Source organism: Sinocyclocheilus anshuiensis, unplaced genomic scaffold, assembly GCF_001515605.1.
Source record: "Sinocyclocheilus anshuiensis isolate Anshui unplaced genomic scaffold, SAMN03320099.WGS_v1.1 scaffold476, whole genome shotgun sequence".
Classification (NCBI taxonomy): Eukaryota; Metazoa; Chordata; class Actinopteri; order Cypriniformes; family Cyprinidae; genus Sinocyclocheilus; species Sinocyclocheilus anshuiensis.
In genome coordinates, this window is record NW_015554139.1 from 2,373,214 (window position 1) to 2,393,311 (window position 20,098).

A 20,098-nucleotide genomic window follows, 5' to 3' on the forward strand; every position below is an offset into this window, starting at 1 on the left:
GTGGTTTAGTTGTTAGTGAATTCTGGGAGCACATGCCCTGATAGTGTCTAGGGATGGGCGCTATCTTATCGTTTGCGATATACCGGTAAAAATTCTCCCCATGATAAGAATTAGTCTTCCCACAATAATAACGATAAAGTCTAGTTCCTGACATATTTCTGTGTGCGACATTGCAGAAGGCGGACGTAAAATTGAGGAGGAGTAGCCTATATCGCCAAACGAGGAGCTCGAGCTCCTTTTACAATCTGTAACTGGTTTGGTTAGGGCTGTACAGTGCACAAAAAATCGGTCTGAATTATACAGTGATAAAGGCTATGTCGATTAGCATTGCATTATAAATATACTTTCCAATACCCAAGATTGCTTAAAGAACAAAGATAAAACAGATTTTGTGCAATCGTATGTTTATTGTCTTCAAGTTTCATCAGTTAAAATTTCTCTATCTCTGTTGTGTGTTTTTATTCAGCAATAATGGATAACTTTGTCCATATTAGGGATTTTATGGAGCGTCGTCAGTAGTAGGCCTATTACTTCTGCTATGGATATGGAGTTTCTGTGCAAGGGCGCCCTCCAGCTTCCAGTATTAATTAAACAGTCATTACATTACGTGTGTACTCAGTAATGCTCACAACACCCTATTTTGGGTAAAAATAGGAAAGATAATACTTTTCTCTAAAGAAACAGGATTCCCTGATTTATAGTCATTGATATCATTATCGCAATAAATACCAGAAATATTGTGATATATATATTTAAGCCCATATCGCCCATCCCTAGTACAGTACCAGTCAAAATTTGGGACACTTTCCCAAGCGTGTGTCCAAACTTTTGACTGGTACTATACATAGAATACAGTATATACATAATAAACAGAATATATATATACACATAAACAAATTTTTTGCAATGATCACTCAAATGTGGTGATCAAACACTTATAATGACATGACAAAGATATGAGTCTGACATCAGTGCACTGAACAGTAAAGTTGACGTTTATTCAACTTTATTTCAATTCAGTTCCATTCAACTTTATTCCGTTGAAGTTTATTTCACTTCAGAACATTCATTCACGGATTTGCGCTACTGTCTTCACACACAGACGAAACTTACTAAAGAAGTGTGAAGTGTGACATAATATACCTCTGTAAATAAATAAAATTTAAATTCACGTCTCGCACACTTTAATGCCCTTTGAATGTAACGTGTACGTTCCCTTGGAACTGGAATCATGTGAAGTCCACTTCGCAGGGCACTTACGGTCGAATAAGACAACGCTTGAATGCTGCTGCCTGAACAAGAGACCTCCTTACTGAAGTGAAAATGTTGGCTGGTGTCACTATCTTGCGAACGCAGCGGCGGATCTCCACTAAATTCGGGCAATCCCTTCAGCTCGAGGAGCCCTCTCGAACGCCACACTCTGCACGTCGGTAGCCCCCCGGGATCTCCAGATCGGTAGGCGCCCGTCCGCGAATTTAACTGCCCATAACTCCCGGACCCCGGGGCCTATCGACGTGAGGGTGGTCTCATTCGAAAGGGGGCCTCGAGACATATACTCGATTCGGCGTTCGAGAGGGTTCCTCGAGCTGAAGGGATCCCCCCAAATTTGGTGCGGATCCACCATGCCGTTACGGAGATATGGCCGTTCAAAGTTTTAATGGTATTCTAAGCTTTAAAGCGTTTCATCCAGGTCGCCAGTAGCAAACAATAGAGCAATGGACAAACCACGTAATTACAGCATTTACAAGCATTTTATCTGCATTTTATGTTCTGTAAAAAAAAATTCATATCGGCGGCATATTTGCCGATACCGATATATATCTACGACAGGCTCATATCGGCCGATAAAATCGGCAAAACGATATATCGGTCGGGCTCTAATATATAACCATTAAAAAACTATGTAATAAATATTATGCCATCACTTTTTGTGAGCCACTGGAAAATTTGACTAGAAATTGTAACTACAGTCCTTATTGTTGTGTCATAAGAAGGTAAGTGATGAGTCACAGTGCAATAACATCAGAAACATGGCTTGAAAACCAGAAAAAAAAAACTTTTTCAGAGTTCAGGCAGTGCTTCTACAAGTTAACTAAGTTACATCCATGAAACAGCCTACGCTTTGAGAAAACTCAATAAACTGGAGCGACTGAATTCAAATAACACCACCTGTGAGACACGGCCCATTCCAGGAAACTAGTCCTCTGAGCCTTATAGTCTTACAACTAAAGACTCATAAACAATGACCAATTAACTTTACTGAACTCTCACAGCAGCACAAGAACATACCCACGAGTGCAATGCAAACATCATTTGATTCACAATAGCCTTGATGACTTAGATGAATACTGGAGCGCTTGACAAAGTCCGTGAATAGAAACGAGAGCTTTCAGAAATTCCTGATGAGCAGACAGGTGTCAGGTGAACGCTAGCGGTGTGACTCCATTGTGCCTCCCTGAAGCACAGCCCGACCCTGCACTGCCTCCATCACAACCACTGCAGTCACACACACAAACTTGTTATTTGTGCAAGTCTACATGTTTGAAAAAGCTTATGAAAACGAAATGTATCTAAAACCCCCTATTAGGTGATTGAAACCTCATAAAACTCCCTTACTGGGACGTCCCCAAAAGGGAAATGTTTAAAAATGGGTCAAATAATGTCCTGCTTAAAATGTAAAAAATAAAAATAAATAAATAAATAGTTAGTATTAAAAAAATAAGAACAATAAAAAATGAGCTAGTATTAAAAATTATAATTTTTAACCAATGGATTTGTATCTCTGTCTTTGGTTAGGGGATAATTCAAAATCATTAAAGGGTTAGTTCACCCCAAAATTAAAATTCTGTCATTAATTACTCACCCCGGCCGATAAAATCGGCAAAACGATATATCGGTCGGGCTCTAATATATAACCATTAAAAAACTATGTAATAAATATTATGCCATCACTTTTTGTGAGCCACTGGAAAATTTGACTAGAAATTGTAACTACAGTCCTTATTGTTGTGTCATAAGAAGGTAAGTGATGAGTCACAGTGCAATAACATCAGAAACATGGCTTGAAAACCAGAAAAAAAAAACTTTTTCAGAGTTCAGGCAGTGCTTCTACAAGTTAACTAAGTTACATCCATGAAACAGCCTACGCTTTGAGAAAACTCAATAAACTGGAGCGAGTGAATTCAAATAACACCACCTGTGAGACACGGCCCATTCCAGGAAACTAGTCCTCTGAGCCTTATAGTCTTACAACTAAAGACTCATAAACAATGACCAATTAACTTTACTGAACTCTCACAGCAGCACAAGAACATACCCACGAGTGCAATGCAAACATCATTTGATTCACAATAGCCTTGATGACTTAGATGAATACTGGAGCGCTTGACAAAGTCCGTGAATAGAAACGAGAGCTTTCAGAAATTCCTGATGAGCAGACAGGTGTCAGGTGAACGCTAGCGGTGTGACTCCATTGTGCCTCCCTGAAGCACAGCCCGACCCTGCACTGCCTCCATCACAACCACTGCAGTCACACACACAAACTTGTTATTTGTGCAAGTCTACATGTTTGAAAAAGCTTATGAAAACGAAATGTATCTAAAACCCCCTATTAGGTGATTGAAACCTCATAAAACTCCCTTACTGGGACGTCCCCAAAAGGGAAATGTTTAAAAATGGGTCAAATAATGTCCTGCTTAAAATGTAAAAAATAAAAATAAATAAATAAATAGTTAGTATTAAAAAAATAAGAACAATAAAAAATGAGCTAGTATTAAAAATTATAATTTTTAACCAATGGATTTGTATCTCTGTCTTTGGTTAGGGGATAATTCAAAATCATTAAAGGGTTAGTTCACCCCAAAATTAAAATTCTGTCATTAATTACTCACCCTCATGTCGTTCCAAACCTGTAAGTCCTTCGTTCATCTTCAGAACACAAATTAAGATATTTTTGATTAATTTGGAGAGTTCTCTGACCCTGCCATAGACAGCTACGCAACTGTAATATTCCCAGGTCCAGAAACGTAGTAAGGTAAGGATATCGGTAAAACAGTCCATGTGACATCAGTGGCTTAACTTCAACTTTGCGAAGCTTCGAGAATACTTTTTGTGTGCAAGTTGAGCCACTGATGTCACATGGACTGTTTTACCGATGTCCTTACTACGTTTCTGGACTTGGAAACATTACAGTTTCGTTGCGGTCTATGGAGGGTCAGAGAGCTCTCCGATTTCATCAGAAATATATTAATTTGTGTTCCGAAGATGAACAAAGATCTTACGGGTTTGAAACGACATGAGTCGTTACGGGTGAGTAATTAATGACAGAATTTTCATTTTTGGGTGAGCTATCCCTTTAAATATCAGACAGATATCTCTAATAAACCATTTGTGAGTCAGTCTAACCGATTATTTCAAAATTTGCTCAAAAGACTGATCACTATGTCTTGCAAACACCAGAGTAAATTTAGCTATTTAAATATTTTAGAGCAAAGAATTACTATAAAAATCATACTTTAAACGAGTTTCATAACTTTTTCGGGCTATGAAAACCTTGTTAAAATTCCCTGATATTTCCAGGTTCTCCATGGCCATATGAACCTGTATATTCAGGACAGTAGATGTGAATGGAAAGTCTTTCAGGACATGTATCCTACACAAGCTTGTGGGTGTGACATGCACATATCAAACAATGATTCATCTATGCAAAACATAAAGCCCTTTAACTCACAGCTATCAAAAAAGCACAACAGAGCCTGTTACAGCCACATGACTGCCAGAGATTTGTGATGGACTTACATATAGCAAGAAACTACTGGGTGACAATGATTCCACCGAGTCATGTTGGCTTCACCACATTAAAGCTCAACGAGCCTTTTTAAGGCCCCGATCAGACAGAACACGTTTTTTCAGGTTTGAAAACGTGAGGCACACCACACTACCTTTTTTTGCTTGACTTTTTTTTAAAGGGGTCCTATTATGCTCTTTTACAAAGTCTTCATTTTGTTTTGGGGGTGTACTAGAAAACTTTGTGTAATTTATTTATTTTATTTGACATCAAGGTGTATGCCGTGCCTCCAAGCTTTCTTACTCGTTTTGCTAATAAACGTTCTACGTTTCTTATTTATTTGGTTATATATTATACATGTTTACTTAGCCTATTTACAGTTTTGTATACCTCTTTAAACTTTATGTGAGTTATTTGTTATTTTATTTTAGGCATGCCTGCCCTATAGCATGGTTTTTTATTTGTTTTGTTAATAAAATTTCTATGTTTTATATATAGGCTAAAGTGAGTTTGACGTTGTATTTTGTTGTTGCATTCAAGCAATTGACGCTGAACTGCCGCTATTTAAAAGTTAAAGTAAAATGCACACGTCACTTTTGCAAGCTATTTAAAAGCAAAGGAAAGCAAGAAAAAGAGGAAACGCCCCCGCCCCCACGGTAATACCGGTATTACTGGTGTTGTCACACGTCGATTAACCGGCGGGAAAATTTCCTCACCGTCACAAGCCTAATTGTGACGTATATCCGAGTGAAACGGCTACTGAAATGAGAAAAAAGGCAGGGCAGGGCTTGATTTCGTCCTTCGGGAATTGATTTCACTATGTCCTGAAATTGGACTGATTGATTGAGTTTTAATAATAATAACAATTCCCATTACTGCAAATTTGAAATTAATGTTTATATTTTATTTAAATGGAAAAATATTTGATTGTATTGCCTCAAAATTATTTTGAAATTAATTGACAAATAAGAATAATAATAATAAAAAGAATCAAGAATCTAATTTAAATATTTTCAAATGTAAACATTCTGATGTTTTAGTAATAATAACTTGGGAGTAAATGTGCTTAATTCTCACGAAAGTAATCATCAATAAAAAATAACAAACAAATACCGTCAAACTACTTTTTTAGACATTTACCATGGCACAGTGTTCCATGTGGCCCGTTGGAGTATCATGCAGATATCACCATACACGAATTTAGTCATCATTTAGTACCACATTACATATTAAACTAAAATGCTATTACCACACGAAACAATTACACAACCATGGCAGAGTTTTTATAAGGACATGTTTTTATAAACACAAAAAGCATGACGTCACCGTCCAGAGAAGTGTCAGTGAAGTAGGATACGTAAATTGGCTTTTTGAACGAGGAAATGACTTAAACGGCTTAAGCAAAGCAAATGAATATCTTAGAGGTTTTGATCCCCCTATATGGCATAATACAACTCCCAAGGACACTAGGACTATAACTTCATCTGTCTGTCTGTCTGTGTGCAGTGCCGCCAACTTCCCCATTTTGCGCTCCGCTCTCACTTACGCCCATTTCATTTCAATGAATGACGGCGAGCGGCCGCTTACGTTAACTGCGTAACTCCCGTTTGTGAATAACAACCTAACCGAGTCAATCGATCGAGCAGCGAGTACAAAAACGCAGCTGGGAAGTAACAAATGAGACGTTTGTCTTCTTATTAAGTTAGATAAGCATATCTAGCGAGATGCGCTTTTTGCAGGCGATCGAAGATAAATTAGTAACATAGTGACCAACCTGCCGACGAAATTTTCCAGCACGGAGCTTTTTCCGGCGCTCTGTCCTCCAACCACGGCTATCTGCGGCAGATCCAAGTTACAACTTTGGCCAATGGTACTGAAAGCATCTTGGAGTTTATTGATCAGGGGGATCAAATCCTCCATCCCCCGGTTGCCCATGGTTTCTGACCGTCTCTCAGCGCGCAGGAACGGGCTCGCGGCAGCAAGGCACTCGGGCTACTTTCAAGTGTTCGATTTCCACCCTTCAAACACTTCCAGATCAGTCTGTCAAAGGCAAATAACTCGCAAGACACTCGCTGACAGGCAGAGGACGCGTATTACGGCGCATTCATTAATATCCGTGTGCTGATCTGAGGATCAATCGTTCGTAAACTCACAAAACAAAACTTCTCGTTATCATCCGGTCAGGCGACATCCGACCTCCACCAGTGACGCGAGCCCCGCCTCCTGTCAACCGATGTCGTGAAATCCGATTGGTCCGACAGAACGCTTCCTGGTGTGTTCTGTCTTTCGATTGGTTCGATCTTCGTTTCGGTCTTTAGCGACCGAGGAGTTCTATTGGACGGCTCACGTGTCAATTTAGTTTCAATAAAAATACTTGGGAAGTAGAGACAACGTAGAATATATACAATAAAAACAATAATTCTAATTTTAATAAAGTGTGCATATTTAATTACTGCATCACCCTGAATAAATTAAACCTATTTCCATTAAAAAAAATTGAATCCTATTCTCTACGTATTAGAACATAGACATTGTTTGGGTTCTCCAGTTTGTTATACTGTATATAAACTAGAAGAAGAAAGTGAATTTCTTTTCACTTTCCACAAAAGAAAGCAGAATTCACGCTATCAATGCAGCATTACAGCTATTTAAAATGCTGAACTGGTTTCAGACATACGGAGAGACTTTTGAGTATTGCTTGTGACGGGAAGTCCGACTCATTTCCACGAATCGGTTCTTTTAAACACGTCAAATGGTTCAAACAACCATTCAGTGATTCTTTTACAACATTACTTGGTCCCTGACATCTCGACGTCACTTATTCTATTCTAAAACGTTTCAAATAAAGTAATGTGTAAGAACATGTGCTGTTTATAACGCATTTACAGTTTTTTATTCATTAAGTTTTATTAACAACGTGTTTGTGGTCATTTCTTGCAGCCACGATTCAGCTTATAAAACAAACTAACAATTTGAAATATACACGTCTGATACATTCACATATAAATCTGAAATCTATAATATGAATACATGCGTTTATGAAAGAGATGGTTTACTGTTCAGTGAGTCAGACTCGAGAACCGTTTGGACCTATTCGTGAATTGTTCAGGGCTGCGTTTATCAAAAGCATCGTGAGATACAGGTGCATCTCAATAAATTAGAATGTCGTGGAAAAGTTCATTTATTTCAGTAATTCTGATCGTAGAGGCCGTTGGTGGCAATGGATCTACGATCTACGTAGGCTTTCTATGCTTTTGGGAGACGCAGCCCAGAGTGGTTTTTGTACTAGTTCATCCTGTTCCTCAAAAAGATCCGACTCAAATGAACAATTCACAAGTGAATCAGACAACGCTATTCAAAATGGCTGCGCCCATACCCGGCAGCACACGAGTGTGAAGGCAGTATGGCATCAGTAAAGGCTGTATCCTCTGCTGCTCCTCTCGCTCTTCGTATCGTGGCGGAGTGTCCCGTGAGTAAGGCGAGAGCCTGCACTCTTACTCTCTCCCACTGCGCTGTCAGCACCCCGGTGTTCATGCCTGTGGGCACTCAGGGCACCCTGAAAGGCATCACTGTAGACCAGCTGGAAGATCTGGACTGTCAGATATGCCTGGGAAACACGTATCATCTGGGCATGAGGCCGGTATGTGAGAAGAAATTGTCAGAGTGTTTCATCACAATCAATGCCCTGTATATTTTAAACTTGTTTAACTGTTATTGTATGTGTCCTAACAGGGTCCCGAGTTAATAGAGAAAGCCAATGGATTACATGGATTTATGAAGTGGAGTAGAAATCTCTTAACGGTAATTATTATTATTTTCAAACTATTCCCAAACACCAGAAGAACTAGTAAGAGTAAAACGTAGAATACCATGATTCGTTTTGTTCACGTTATTCCAATGCAGATTTTGCAGTGTTGGTCTGATGGATAGAGTAGACTGGAGAAGTTATGGAAATGAGTAGAGTCTCCTTTTTTTGTGAATATAATCAAGCCAACATGAAACATCAGTCCATTTAAAGTTTAATTGGAAACATTTGCATACTACTACTACTAAAAAAATTAATCTGTCTCAGCAATTTCTATAAAATTATTAAAAAAAAAACATTTTGATGTGATGAAGGAAAGAATACAATTTATAAATGTATATATATATTATTTATAAAATTCTTCTTGTATTTTTTTTAATCAACATGATTCAAAATATTCAAACATGTTATGTCAAAAGTAATCTAAAAGTAGTCAGAATACATTACCTAATATGTGAAATCTAGTAGATTAGGTTACTAACTAAAATTCCCATCATGTAAACTGTAATCCGTAAAAGACTAGTTTATAAGTAATATACCCAGTACCATTTATATTGTCCAGGAATTTCAAGAACTGCATCTTATTCAATATAAACAATATTTATGGAGGAGGATGAAGAGAGGCGATTGCAGTTTATAAGTTGAGTTGATGTGCATTTTAATTTAGATTATCGTTTGGTTATTTTAATATATTAATAATAATTTATTTCTTTGAGTACTTATAAATCATCCCACTGGCTGAGGCCCACTGGTTGAAAACCACTTCTGTTTACTTTTATGAATGAATAATTTTGTCTTGCTCATCGAAATCCCTAATTTCTGTGTTTTGCCCGTGTTTCTTTTAACAGGACAGTGGCGGGTTTCAGATGGTGTCTCTAGTGGAGCTGTCAGAGGTGACGGAGGAGGGCGTCACGTTCCGTTCCCCTTACGATGGAAAGGAAATCCTGCTCACTCCTGAGCAATCCATTGCCATACAGAACAGCCTGGGTATGAATAATGTTACAGATCATCATCTCTTAACCAGAACATTCAACAAATGCTTATTGAATCTCTGTGACTCATGGCAATGTGTGCAGGTTCAGACATCATGATGCAGCTGGATGACGTGGTCAGCAGTACGGTGAAAGGGCCGCGGGTGGAGGAGGCCATGCACCGCTCCGTGCGCTGGCTAGACCGCTGCATCGCAGGAAATAAGAATCCAGATCGACAGAACCTGTTTGCCATTATTCAAGGGGGGCTTGATGCCAAACTGCGCAAGGCCTGTTTAGATGGTAAGCGCTGAGTGACTGGACATCAAAAGTGTGTCTGTTATGATTTTGTTATGATTCTGTTATGATGATGTCTGAACCTGCACGACCGGGGAAGTCGTGGCCTAATGGTTAGACAGTTGGACTCGTAACCCAAAGGTAGTGGGTTCGAGTCTCGTACCGGCAGGGATTGTCGGTGGGGGGAGTGAATGTACAGCGCTCTCTCCCACCTTCAATACCACGACTGAGGTGCCCTTGAGCAAGGCACCGAACCCCCAACTGCTCCCCGGGCGCCGCAGCATAAATGGCTGCCCACTGCTCCGGGTGTGTGTTCACAGTGTGTGTGTGTTCACTGCTGTGTGTGTGCACTTTGGATGGGATAAATGCAGAGCACTAATTCCTAGTATGGGTCAACATACTTGGCCACATGTCACTTCGCTTCGCTTCATGAAGTGGCATTAGTGTGACTACACATTCTAAAAGCCTATTCAAATTGCATTAACATAAACTACCGTTCAAAGGTTCCGGGTCAGTACGATTTTTTATTTTTTTTTTGAAAGAAATTAATACTTTTATTTAGCAGGGACACATTCGATTGATCAAAAGTGAGTGTAAATACATTTATAATGTTACAAAATATTTACATTTCAAGTTCGTTTAAACTTGCTATTCATCAAAGAATCTTGAAAGAAATGTATCATGGTTTCCAGAAAAAAATATTAAGCCACAAAACTGTTCAATGTGGATAATAATAAGATTTTATAAGATTATATTATCTGATAAGAAGGTTTTTTTTATTATTATTGAGCAGCACATCAGCATATTAGAATGATTTCTGAAGGATCATGTGACCCTGAAGATTGGAGTAATTATACAGTCACAGTAATAAATTACATTAAAATTTATTAGTTATTTTAAATTGTAATATTTCACAAAATGATTGTTTTTACTGTATTTTTGATCAAATAAACGCAGCCTCGGTGAGCATAAGAGACTTCTTTCAAAAACATTAAAACATTTTTACTGACCCCAAACTTTTGAACTTAGTCACACTTCTGAATATTTTCTACATTTCCGACAAAATACCAAACCAAGCATAATCTGTAAAAAAAAAAAAGATGCTTCTCAGAACTAACTTTAATTTACTGAAACATTTTTGCATTGACTTTTGTATGTAGTACATATGAAGAGTTCATTTGCAAAAACCGATAACTTTTTTTTTTTTCAGAAATCACGTTTTTATTGCGCATTCCAAGTAATATCAGGCACACAAGTTTTTAAAGGGGTCCTATTATGCTTTTCACGTTTTCCAACTTTAGTTAGTCTGTAATGTTGCTGTTTGAGCATAAAAAATATCTGCAAAGTTGCAAAGCTCAAAGTCCACTTCAAAAGGAGATATTTTATTTAACAGAAATCACTTTTCAAAAACTACAACGCTCTCAGCTAGCACGTCTTTTCAAAGTGAAAGTAGCCTTGTCACCTGACCTGAATACAGCGCGCTGATTCGCTAAAATGGGTTTATCGGCTGTTCAAAAACAACAAGGCCGCTTGTCGGCTTCTGCAGTAAAACGCGAACTCGCGATGCTTTGAAAGTGGAAAAAAAACGGCTTTTTTGACAAAACGTGTTTAGGGTTCAGGTCGCGCTATATGTGGAGAATAATGCACAGCAATCAGCTCATTTTTTTTTTAAGTAGCGTTTATTGTTTTTTGCAAATTAACTCTTTATGTAGTAATAACAAATGACAAACAGAGTGGGATCTATATACAATGAATAAACTCCATGAAGTTAGCCCCAATGTTGGAAAAAAATAAATTTCTATCAGTTTTCCAACCAATGGGACCAGATTGTTTATACCTGCTGTAGAATAGGTCATTCCAGGATGGCACACAAGTTTTTAAAGTCATTTTATGGTTTAGGTCACGTTGCGGCTATGGTAAGGGGCATGACATTTCCCAACCAAGCGCCGAGTGCTGCCAATCACAGCACACACTGGCCCAGCTAACCAATCACAACACACACTGGCCCAGCTGACCAATCACAGCACATTTCGTATTTCAGAAGGCAGGCCTTCATTTGGTACAGGAACTATTCGAGCCATTCATGCCAGACTGGGGAGAGAGGTGTTGTAATAATGTGAAATATGTGAAAAATAATGTGTTTTTTGAACAACCTAGTATGAGAGCCTGTTCTAGTACACCCCCAAAACAAAACGAAGACTTTGTAAAAGAGCATAATAGGACCCCTTTAATACTAGGAGAAGATCCTCCAACATGTTCTCTCTGCCAAAGCCTGAAGCATGTTTTATTAGATTGTGCTGGTTTTAACCCTATGATAAAACTGTTTTATTCAGTGAACTCTTTTGAAGAGATTTTTAACAGAGTTAAGCCAAATACAGTTTTAGAGTTTTTAGTGAAAATAAATTGTAAAAACCTGATATAATTTAGCCATAAATTTTCCTCGCCATGAAAATAGCCACAGAAGCTGTCATGGCGTTAAACACAAACAAACAACATTATGTAGTTCATCACATTAACTATGAACATGATCCATTAAAGAGTGACAAACGCAACCCTGAAGCATTAACCACTTTTACACTGCACCTTACTGGAAACTTCCTTTTGCGTTTCTTCATTTAGAAATGACAAAGCGTGATGTGCCGGGCTTCGCCATTGGAGGCTTGAGTGGGGGAGAGGAAAAGGATGATTTCTGGAAGATGGTGACTCTGAGCACAGACCACCTCCCCAGAGAAAAGCCCCGCTACCTCATGGGAGTCGGGTAAGGCCCCACTTCCTCTGAAACTGTGCTTGTGCTTTCATTTAGTATAGTTACATTTTTAATTTTTGTAAATATTGGTTGTTGATTGTCTCTTTTAATGTGTTTTAGCTATGCACTAGACCTGGTGGTCTGCGTTGCCTTGGGCTGTGATATGTTTGACTGTGTTTTCCCAACTCGAACAGCAGTAAGTGATGGATTTCTGTTAGTGTCCCTTTCTGTTAGAGCTCAGTCATATATGCTACCATTCAAAGGTTTGGGTCAGTAAGAAGTCTTATGCTCACCAAGGCTGCATTTATTTGATCAAAATACAGTAAAACAGTAATATAGTGAAATATTATTACAATTTAAAATAAGTTTTCTATTTGAATATATTTTAAAATGTAATTTATTCCTGTTATGCAAAGCTGAAATTAGCTATATCATCTAGCCCTGCTTATGCCTGTCAGGATAAACCTACAAGAGTTTTAACAGTTTTTCATAGAAACTATGCATAAAAACTTGGATAAAACCAGTGATGCTTATTGTAATCCTGTATTTTGCCATTTTTAATGAGGCTGTGTGATTGTTTCAGAGATTTGGCTCGGCTTTAGTTCCCTGGGGATCTCTGCAGCTCAAACAGAAACAATATGCTAAAGACTTTCAACCGATCGATCCTGACTGCAAGTGTCCCACCTGCAGGAGGTACATCTGTCTGGAGTTTAACTGGCTGAATTGTTGGTTTTTAAGCTGTGCTTAAAAGAATAACTCACTCCCCAAAAAAATCATAATTTGCCATTTACTCACCCAACAGAGGATCTTGATTCAGAAACGTACCTTATCCCATACTAAATCTCTCGATTTCTAAACCTAAAGATGATCATGATTCTTTTTTTCCGTTGGCTTGACAATGACAGACACAGTCGGGCTTACCTTCACGCACTGTTCAAGAGTGACACCGCAGCCATGCATCACATCACCATCCATAACATCTCTTACCAGGTAATTATCAACTATATGTTTTTGAATCCAGTATTTAGTATTGTTGTTGTCACTTCATCTCCTCCTGTCCTCACCGTATCGTTCCTCAGCTCACCCTCATGCGGTCAGTGCATCAGAGCATCATAGAGCAGAGGTTTCCTGAGTTTGTGAAAGCCTTCATGAAGAGGATGTACCGTACAGGGAGCAGTACCCCAGCTGGGCTGTAGAGGCACTACAAGCAGTGAACATCTGTGTCAGCTGAGTATCCTACATGAGGAAGATGATGAGGACTGCATTTTAAGAGAAGAAAAAGACTTGCTGTTTTTTAATGGACTTATTTTTTGGTGTTTCAATTTTAGATACTGACATTTTCAACATAATACGTGAAATATCCCTGTTTTGTAAATTTTTTATTTTTTTTTTTCAAAATTTTGTCTTTCACACAAGAGTGGTGTTATGGTAATGTTGAAGCAATGTTTTTCTATATATAGATTTTTTTGTGTCTTCATTTTGAATAGCATATCTGTCGTTTTCATCATTTTTTCAGAATTTATATATTTTTTATTGTATCTTTTATCTTTTAAGATAATGCCAAGAGGCAGCATGAATGTTAATATTAACTTCTAAGAACATTTTATTCTTCGTCATTCATTATACCAATCTAGTCTTATTCATTCAACCATGAATACCATTGGTACAATCGTGGGATTTTAAAACTTTTAACCCATGGTAGATTTTAAAGTAAAAATATACACATGCACTCACTTACTGTTCAAATGTTGGGGTCAGGAAATTTTAATGTTTTTGAAAGAAGTGTCTTATGCTCACCAAATTTGCATTTATTTGGTCAAACATAGAGTAAAAACAGTAATATTGTTAAATATTAGTACAAATAAAATAAGCTGTTTTCTATTTGAATATATTTTAAAATGTCATTTATTCCAGTGATGTAAAGCTGAATTTTCAGCATCATTACTCCAGTCTTCAGTGTCACATGATCCTTCAGAAATCATTCTAATATGCTGATTTGATGCTCAACAAACATTTCTTATTATTATCAGTTGAAACCATTTGCAGTTTTTTTCCTGGAAATCTTGATAATGTTTTTTTTTTTCAGAATTTTTTTGGGAGATATGAAGTTCAAACGAACATTAGAAGTGTCTTTACTGTCACTTTTGATCAATTTAGTGCATCATTACTGAATAAAAGTATTAATTTCTTTAAAAAAAAAAATCTTAATTCCCAAACATTTGAATAGTGGTGTATATATGTGTACCATGGTATTATCTGATAACATCACCTTAGCCTTTACCTGAATGCTCTTTTATTGTGTTGTTTAGTAGCATTCTGCAGCATTAAAGCCTTGATGAGAATCACTCTAACGCCACAACTGAACAGATGTGCCTGTAAAAAGCCCATCAAAACTTTACAGGTTGGGATTGATGGTAAATCAAACCTTTCAGGAGCTGAACACAATAGATTTATTGAGCTTCTCCCGCAGGCTGCCGCTAGGGGGCAGAGCGCTCCAGATCTCCCTGTATTACTGCCAGCAGCAGAGCTGCACAGAAGGCTGGATTCTGTGCCAGGGTTCAAATCGAATGTGACACAATTAATTTGACTCCGGCGTGAAAATTCCACTTCTTTGATTTTGATTACATTATTATGCCAACTGCATATGTATGCGGATAAAGCATGTCAAACACCGCAACAGGTGTCACCCTTTACTTTCTGCACATTTCACGCTGCTTATTTGCAAACCTATCACATTCTCCAGTTACAGTGTGAAATTCACTGCACTATATTTGGTAAAGTTAATTTCTTTAAAAAAAAAAATTTAATTCCCAAACATTTGAATAGTGGTGTATATGTGTACCATGGTATTATCTGATAACATCACCTTAGCCTTTACCTGAATGCTCTTTTATTGTGTTGTTTAGTAGCATTCTGCAGCATTAAAGCCTTGATGAGAATCACTCTAACGCCACAACTGAACAGATGTGCCTGTAAAAAGCCCATCAAAACTTTACAGGTTGGGATTGATGGTAAATCAAACCTTTCAGGAGCTGAACACAATAGATTTATTGAGCTTCTCCCGCAGGCTGCCGCTAGGGGGCAGAGCGCTCCAGATCTCCCTGTATTACTGCCAGCAGCAGAGCTGCACAGAAGGCTGGATACTGTGCCAGGGTTCAAATCGAATGTGACACAATTAATTTGACTCCGGCGTGAAAATTCCACTTCTTTGATTTTGATTACATTATTATGCCAACTGCATATGTATGCGGATAAAGCATGTCAAACACCGCAACAGGTGTCACCCTTTACTTTCTGCACATTTCACGCTGCTTATTTGCAAACCTATCACATTCTCCAGTTACAGTGTGAAATTCACTGCACTATATTTGGTAAAGCTAATGTCTTGTGAAATCGATCATTTACGGCAGTGATGAAGATGGGGTTTCTCATCGCCTACATTAGTACTTTTTGATTGACACTTGAGTTTTGATTGACATATCAGGCATAAAAGCGGTTTGAAGTGCGTGCGTGGACTTATCACCATCTGCGTTTTCCAACAATGCAGCAGACGAAATTACTGCAAGCGGGTTGCTGGATTATAAAAATGAACTTGCCCACCCCTCAAAATAGCACATGCCTCAATCAATACAGGACAATGGTGAAATAATGCACTGCAGCAATAACTGGCAACTGTTACAGCTGATGTGAAACAGCTTGTGTCAGCAATGGAGCAGGATGTCCAGGCAGGCGCTGCGTCTTGTGTCAGTGCACGGTGAGCTCGGGAAGGCACCAGTTGCTCAGTCGCTGCTGTGACCTGTCTCTCCCCTTCCTGAGTGATGACAACACTTCATATATCTGAGCGACCTGAAACAATCGCGGCGGAGGGATAAGCGAGGGCGAAGGCGTTTGAATTTCCACCCCGCGTTGATTTGTGCGCTTCGCTGACTATGGTGGAGCTGGAGAAGGAGGTTCTGCCGCTGCCGCCGCGGTACCGGTTCCGAGACCTGTTGCTCGGGGACTGGCAGACGGACGACAGGTAGCGCAACTTCAACTCCTCGGCTTATGTTTACATACGTGCTTTAACAACGACACACGCTTCATGTTTAAATAACTGCATAGGAGCACTGCACAGAGAATTACATTAGTGTGAGTATCAGCAATATTAGTGTGAGCATTAGTAATAGCCATATTATTAGCATAATAGTGCGTAGTATGAGCATACAGTAAGTATTCCAATTTGCATTAAAAATAGCTATAGTATATTAGCATATAGGAACATTAGTAACCTACGGCTATTGGTATCAATCTTTCCCTGATATAGCATACACGTAGCCTACATCACGGAGACGTCTATTTGACGTCTGCATCTGCAGGACGTATTTTTTAGAGTGTTTGCTCATCTGCAATACATCTATAGGACGTTTCCTATCAGATGTCAAGTAGACGTTTAGAAGATGTCTTAAGATGTTTATGATTTAGAATATATGTAAAACTGACGTCTGAAAGACGTCTATCAGATGTTTGTACACTGCAGATGCTTTCCAGATGAAGCAAGCTTTAACAGACGTCTTGCAGACGTACCAATAGTAGCTATTATTAGTATTCTTAAGACAATTTGTATGCTGTTCGTAGTAAAATGATTAGTATTAGACTGAGCATTCGTTGCTATTAAAGGGGTCATATGATGCGATTTCAAGTTTTCCTTTCTCTTTGGAGTGTTACACGCTGTTTGTGAATAGATAAGATCCCTGAAGTTGCAAAGACTGGTCTCAAAACCAAAGAGATATTCTTTATCAAAGTTAAGACTCTGTCACACCCCCCTAAAACGGCTCGTTCTAACACGCCCCCACATATCTAGGTCACTATGTGGGAATATTTGCATAAAAATAATGATCTTTAAAAAAGCATCATATGACCCCTTTAATAGTATGAGTATGTATTGTACATTCCCTGATAGCACACGTACATCACGGAGATGTCTATTTGATGTCTGCATTTACTTCCGCAAGATTTTTTGCTCATCTGCACATCTCTGAGAGGTTTCCTATCAGATGTCAAATAGACGTTTAGAAAATGTCTTTAAGATGTTAATGATTTAGAATGTATGTAAAACTGACGTCTTAAAGACGTCTATCAGATGTTTGTACACAGCAGATGCTTTCCAGATGAAGCGATCTTTAACAGACGTCTTGCAGACGTACATGTGCTATCTGGGTTCTGGCTGTGTCTTAAAACGTATTAAGCATTATGATGCCTACAAATGCTGTCTAGCTAGACACTAGGTTTTTAAACAGTCTCTGTTTATCCTGCCTTGCGTAGCTGTTTTATGCAGTCTGGTCACATTTTGAATTCAACAGCCTTTTTACAGACAGCTAAAGCAGTACTATTGTTAGTATTAGTGTGAGCATACACTAAGTATTCCAATTTACATTAGAAATATCAATAGTATTAGTGTGTATAGTGCAAGTATTGTGTTAGTATTAATATATTATAGTATACTATACTAAAGTATAGTATATTATACATCAGTAACCTGATGGTATTGGTGTATCACTAGTATCCATTGGTGTTTAGTATTAGAATGAGCATCAGTAGCTACTAGTGTTATTAAGATTATTAGTAGACTGTTACAATAGTACTAGTATTAGGGTTAGTATTAGGATCAATGTGAGCATTAGTATTATTCTGGCTGTGACTTAAAACTTGGGCATATTGTGACACCCACAAATAGTGTCTAGCTAGGCAGCACACTAGGTTTTGGACACAGTCTGTGTTTATCCTGTCTTGTGTAGTTGTTTTATACAGTATGGTCACACTTTGATCTCTTTGACTTAAACAGCCCTTTTACAGACATTATTAATATTAATAAATGCCGGAGTATTAGCATTAGATTGAGTAAGAGTTAGTATTAGTATGCTGTTAGTTTAGTATGAACATATAGTAAGTATTCCATTTGGTAAAAAATAGTATTAGTGTGCATGTTAGTATGGGCATTGGTAGGCTATGCATTAATAACCTACTGGTATTGGTAAATATCAATAGTATTATTATCATTTGAGTGTTATTAGTACTGTTATTTGTTTTATTAATATTATTAGTTAGGATGAGCATTACTGGCCTATTAGTTTGAACACTCTACTTAAAGCCTTCATATACTACAATATATATTTTAGCGCATTAATTATGCACCTTATAATACATTGTATGATCTCATTATTAATTGTAACTACATTTATGATACAATATATTCATCTGTTCGTAGTTACACAGAAAATGTGATGCATTAAAACACATAACAAACAACCAATTTCATATGTAACAAGTCTACAAATATAATCCATCTTAACTTTGGTTACAATTATTTTTGAAAGTAGATAATGCATTACAAAGTACATTATGAAAATTATAATGCGTTATATATAAAGCCTGCTAGTAAAGTGTTAACAAACATTTATATGAACATGTATTAGTATCGGTGTCTGTGTGATTAGTAAACTGTTACCATAGTAATGTTAAAATAAAAGTGAGCATTAGTATTGTACATTTTGGCTGTCTTAAAACTATTTGTGATGCCCACAATTGCTGTCTAGCTAGGGAGCACACTAGGTTTTAAGACTCTATCTGTTTCTCTGTTTATCCTGTTTTGCATAGTTGTTTTATGCAATCTGGTCACATTTTGATCTCTTTGACTCCAACAGCCATTTTACAGACAACAAAAGATGAACTGACAAGTATATGGGTTTGTGCATGCTTGTGTTACATCTAATATCTCACGTGTTGATGTTTCTATAAATCAGATGGGGTTACTGCCTGTCCGTTTTTCATGCCATGTGCATTTCCTGCTGAAAACTACTGCATTAAATATTTGTAACTGATCATTTGAAAGAGTATTCAATGCTTTCTTTAATGACATCAACTGTGATTTAGTAGTAGCACTACCTAAATGTACACGTGAGCTAAATATGCCATTTAGCCACAGTGGAAAATAAAATCTGCATTTTATGCTTAACACTCCGTTGCTAGGTGAGGACTGTGGACCAAAACACTTTAGTCCTATAGAAAGATAAGAATGAGTTTTCTCCCTCGCTTCTGGTCTTCCTGAGTGGGCGTTTAAAATGCACTAATTGGTGAGCGCTCATTCGTAAGGGGGTTAAAAGTAGGGGACATGTCTTTGTAAATGGTGCAACTACTTCAGGTGATAATTCCTCGTATGAAACAGCCTCCATTTGACAGTTTCAAAGGGATCTCATTACCGAAATCGTATCTAGTCATTCTCACCTACTGGGGATTGATTATGCTATTTGCCTATCAGAGAGCGTGCGGGGGTGGCGAACGCCGTAGATTTTCTCTCTCCCTGTGGATGCGTTTTGTAGTACAGCCAATAAAGATAGAGAAGCTTGTTTCCTGTACAGACAACCCACTGAACACTGCCACTGAATAAAGCTCACAGTCCAATTCTCTGTGTGTGTGTGTGTGTGTGTGTGTGTGTGTGTGTGTGTGTGTGTGATGTGTGT

The 20,098-nt window shown here is 38.0% G+C and overlaps 2 protein-coding genes across 2 annotated transcripts in view; one reads left to right on the forward strand and one right to left on the reverse strand.

Annotated features, from left to right (window-relative positions):
• The window catches only part of LOC107670441 (dynamin-2), a gene marked incomplete at its 3' end in the record, with an annotated part of 47,380 nt that extends 40,386 nt beyond the window's left edge, over positions 1–6,994 (reverse strand). Inside the window, exon 1 of the mRNA XM_016463042.1 lies at positions 6,561–6,994. Coding sequence (XP_016318528.1) covers positions 6,561–6,721 — 161 coding nt within the window. The remainder of the gene's footprint in view (positions 1–6,560) is intronic.
• A 1,044-nt stretch (positions 6,995–8,038) lies between these two features.
• LOC107670462 (queuine tRNA-ribosyltransferase-like) lies at positions 8,039–13,962 on the forward strand. Its single transcript, XM_016463064.1, has 9 exons — positions 8,039–8,426; positions 8,519–8,587; positions 9,440–9,578; positions 9,668–9,862; positions 12,476–12,614; positions 12,723–12,798; positions 13,186–13,295; positions 13,508–13,592; positions 13,682–13,962. The coding sequence occupies exons 1-9, from the start codon at positions 8,190–8,192 to the stop codon at positions 13,796–13,798; spliced, it is 1,167 nt and encodes a 388-aa protein (XP_016318550.1). The 5' UTR covers positions 8,039–8,189; the 3' UTR covers positions 13,799–13,962.
• Positions 13,963–20,098: the final 6,136 nt, after the last annotated feature.

Bases quoted from the DNA above. Each gene is read 5' to 3' on its own strand.
- LOC107670462 (XM_016463064.1), top strand. From the start codon at position 8,190: ATGGCATCAGTAAAGGCTGTATCCTCTGCTGCTCCTCTCGCTCTTCGT. The intron at 13,296-13,507 runs GTACATCTGTCT...TGACAATGACAG, and splicing joins AAGTGTCCCACCTGCAGGAG to ACACAGTCGGGCTTACCTTC. The intron at 13,593-13,681 runs GTAATTATCAAC...ATCGTTCCTCAG, and splicing joins TCCATAACATCTCTTACCAG to CTCACCCTCATGCGGTCAGT.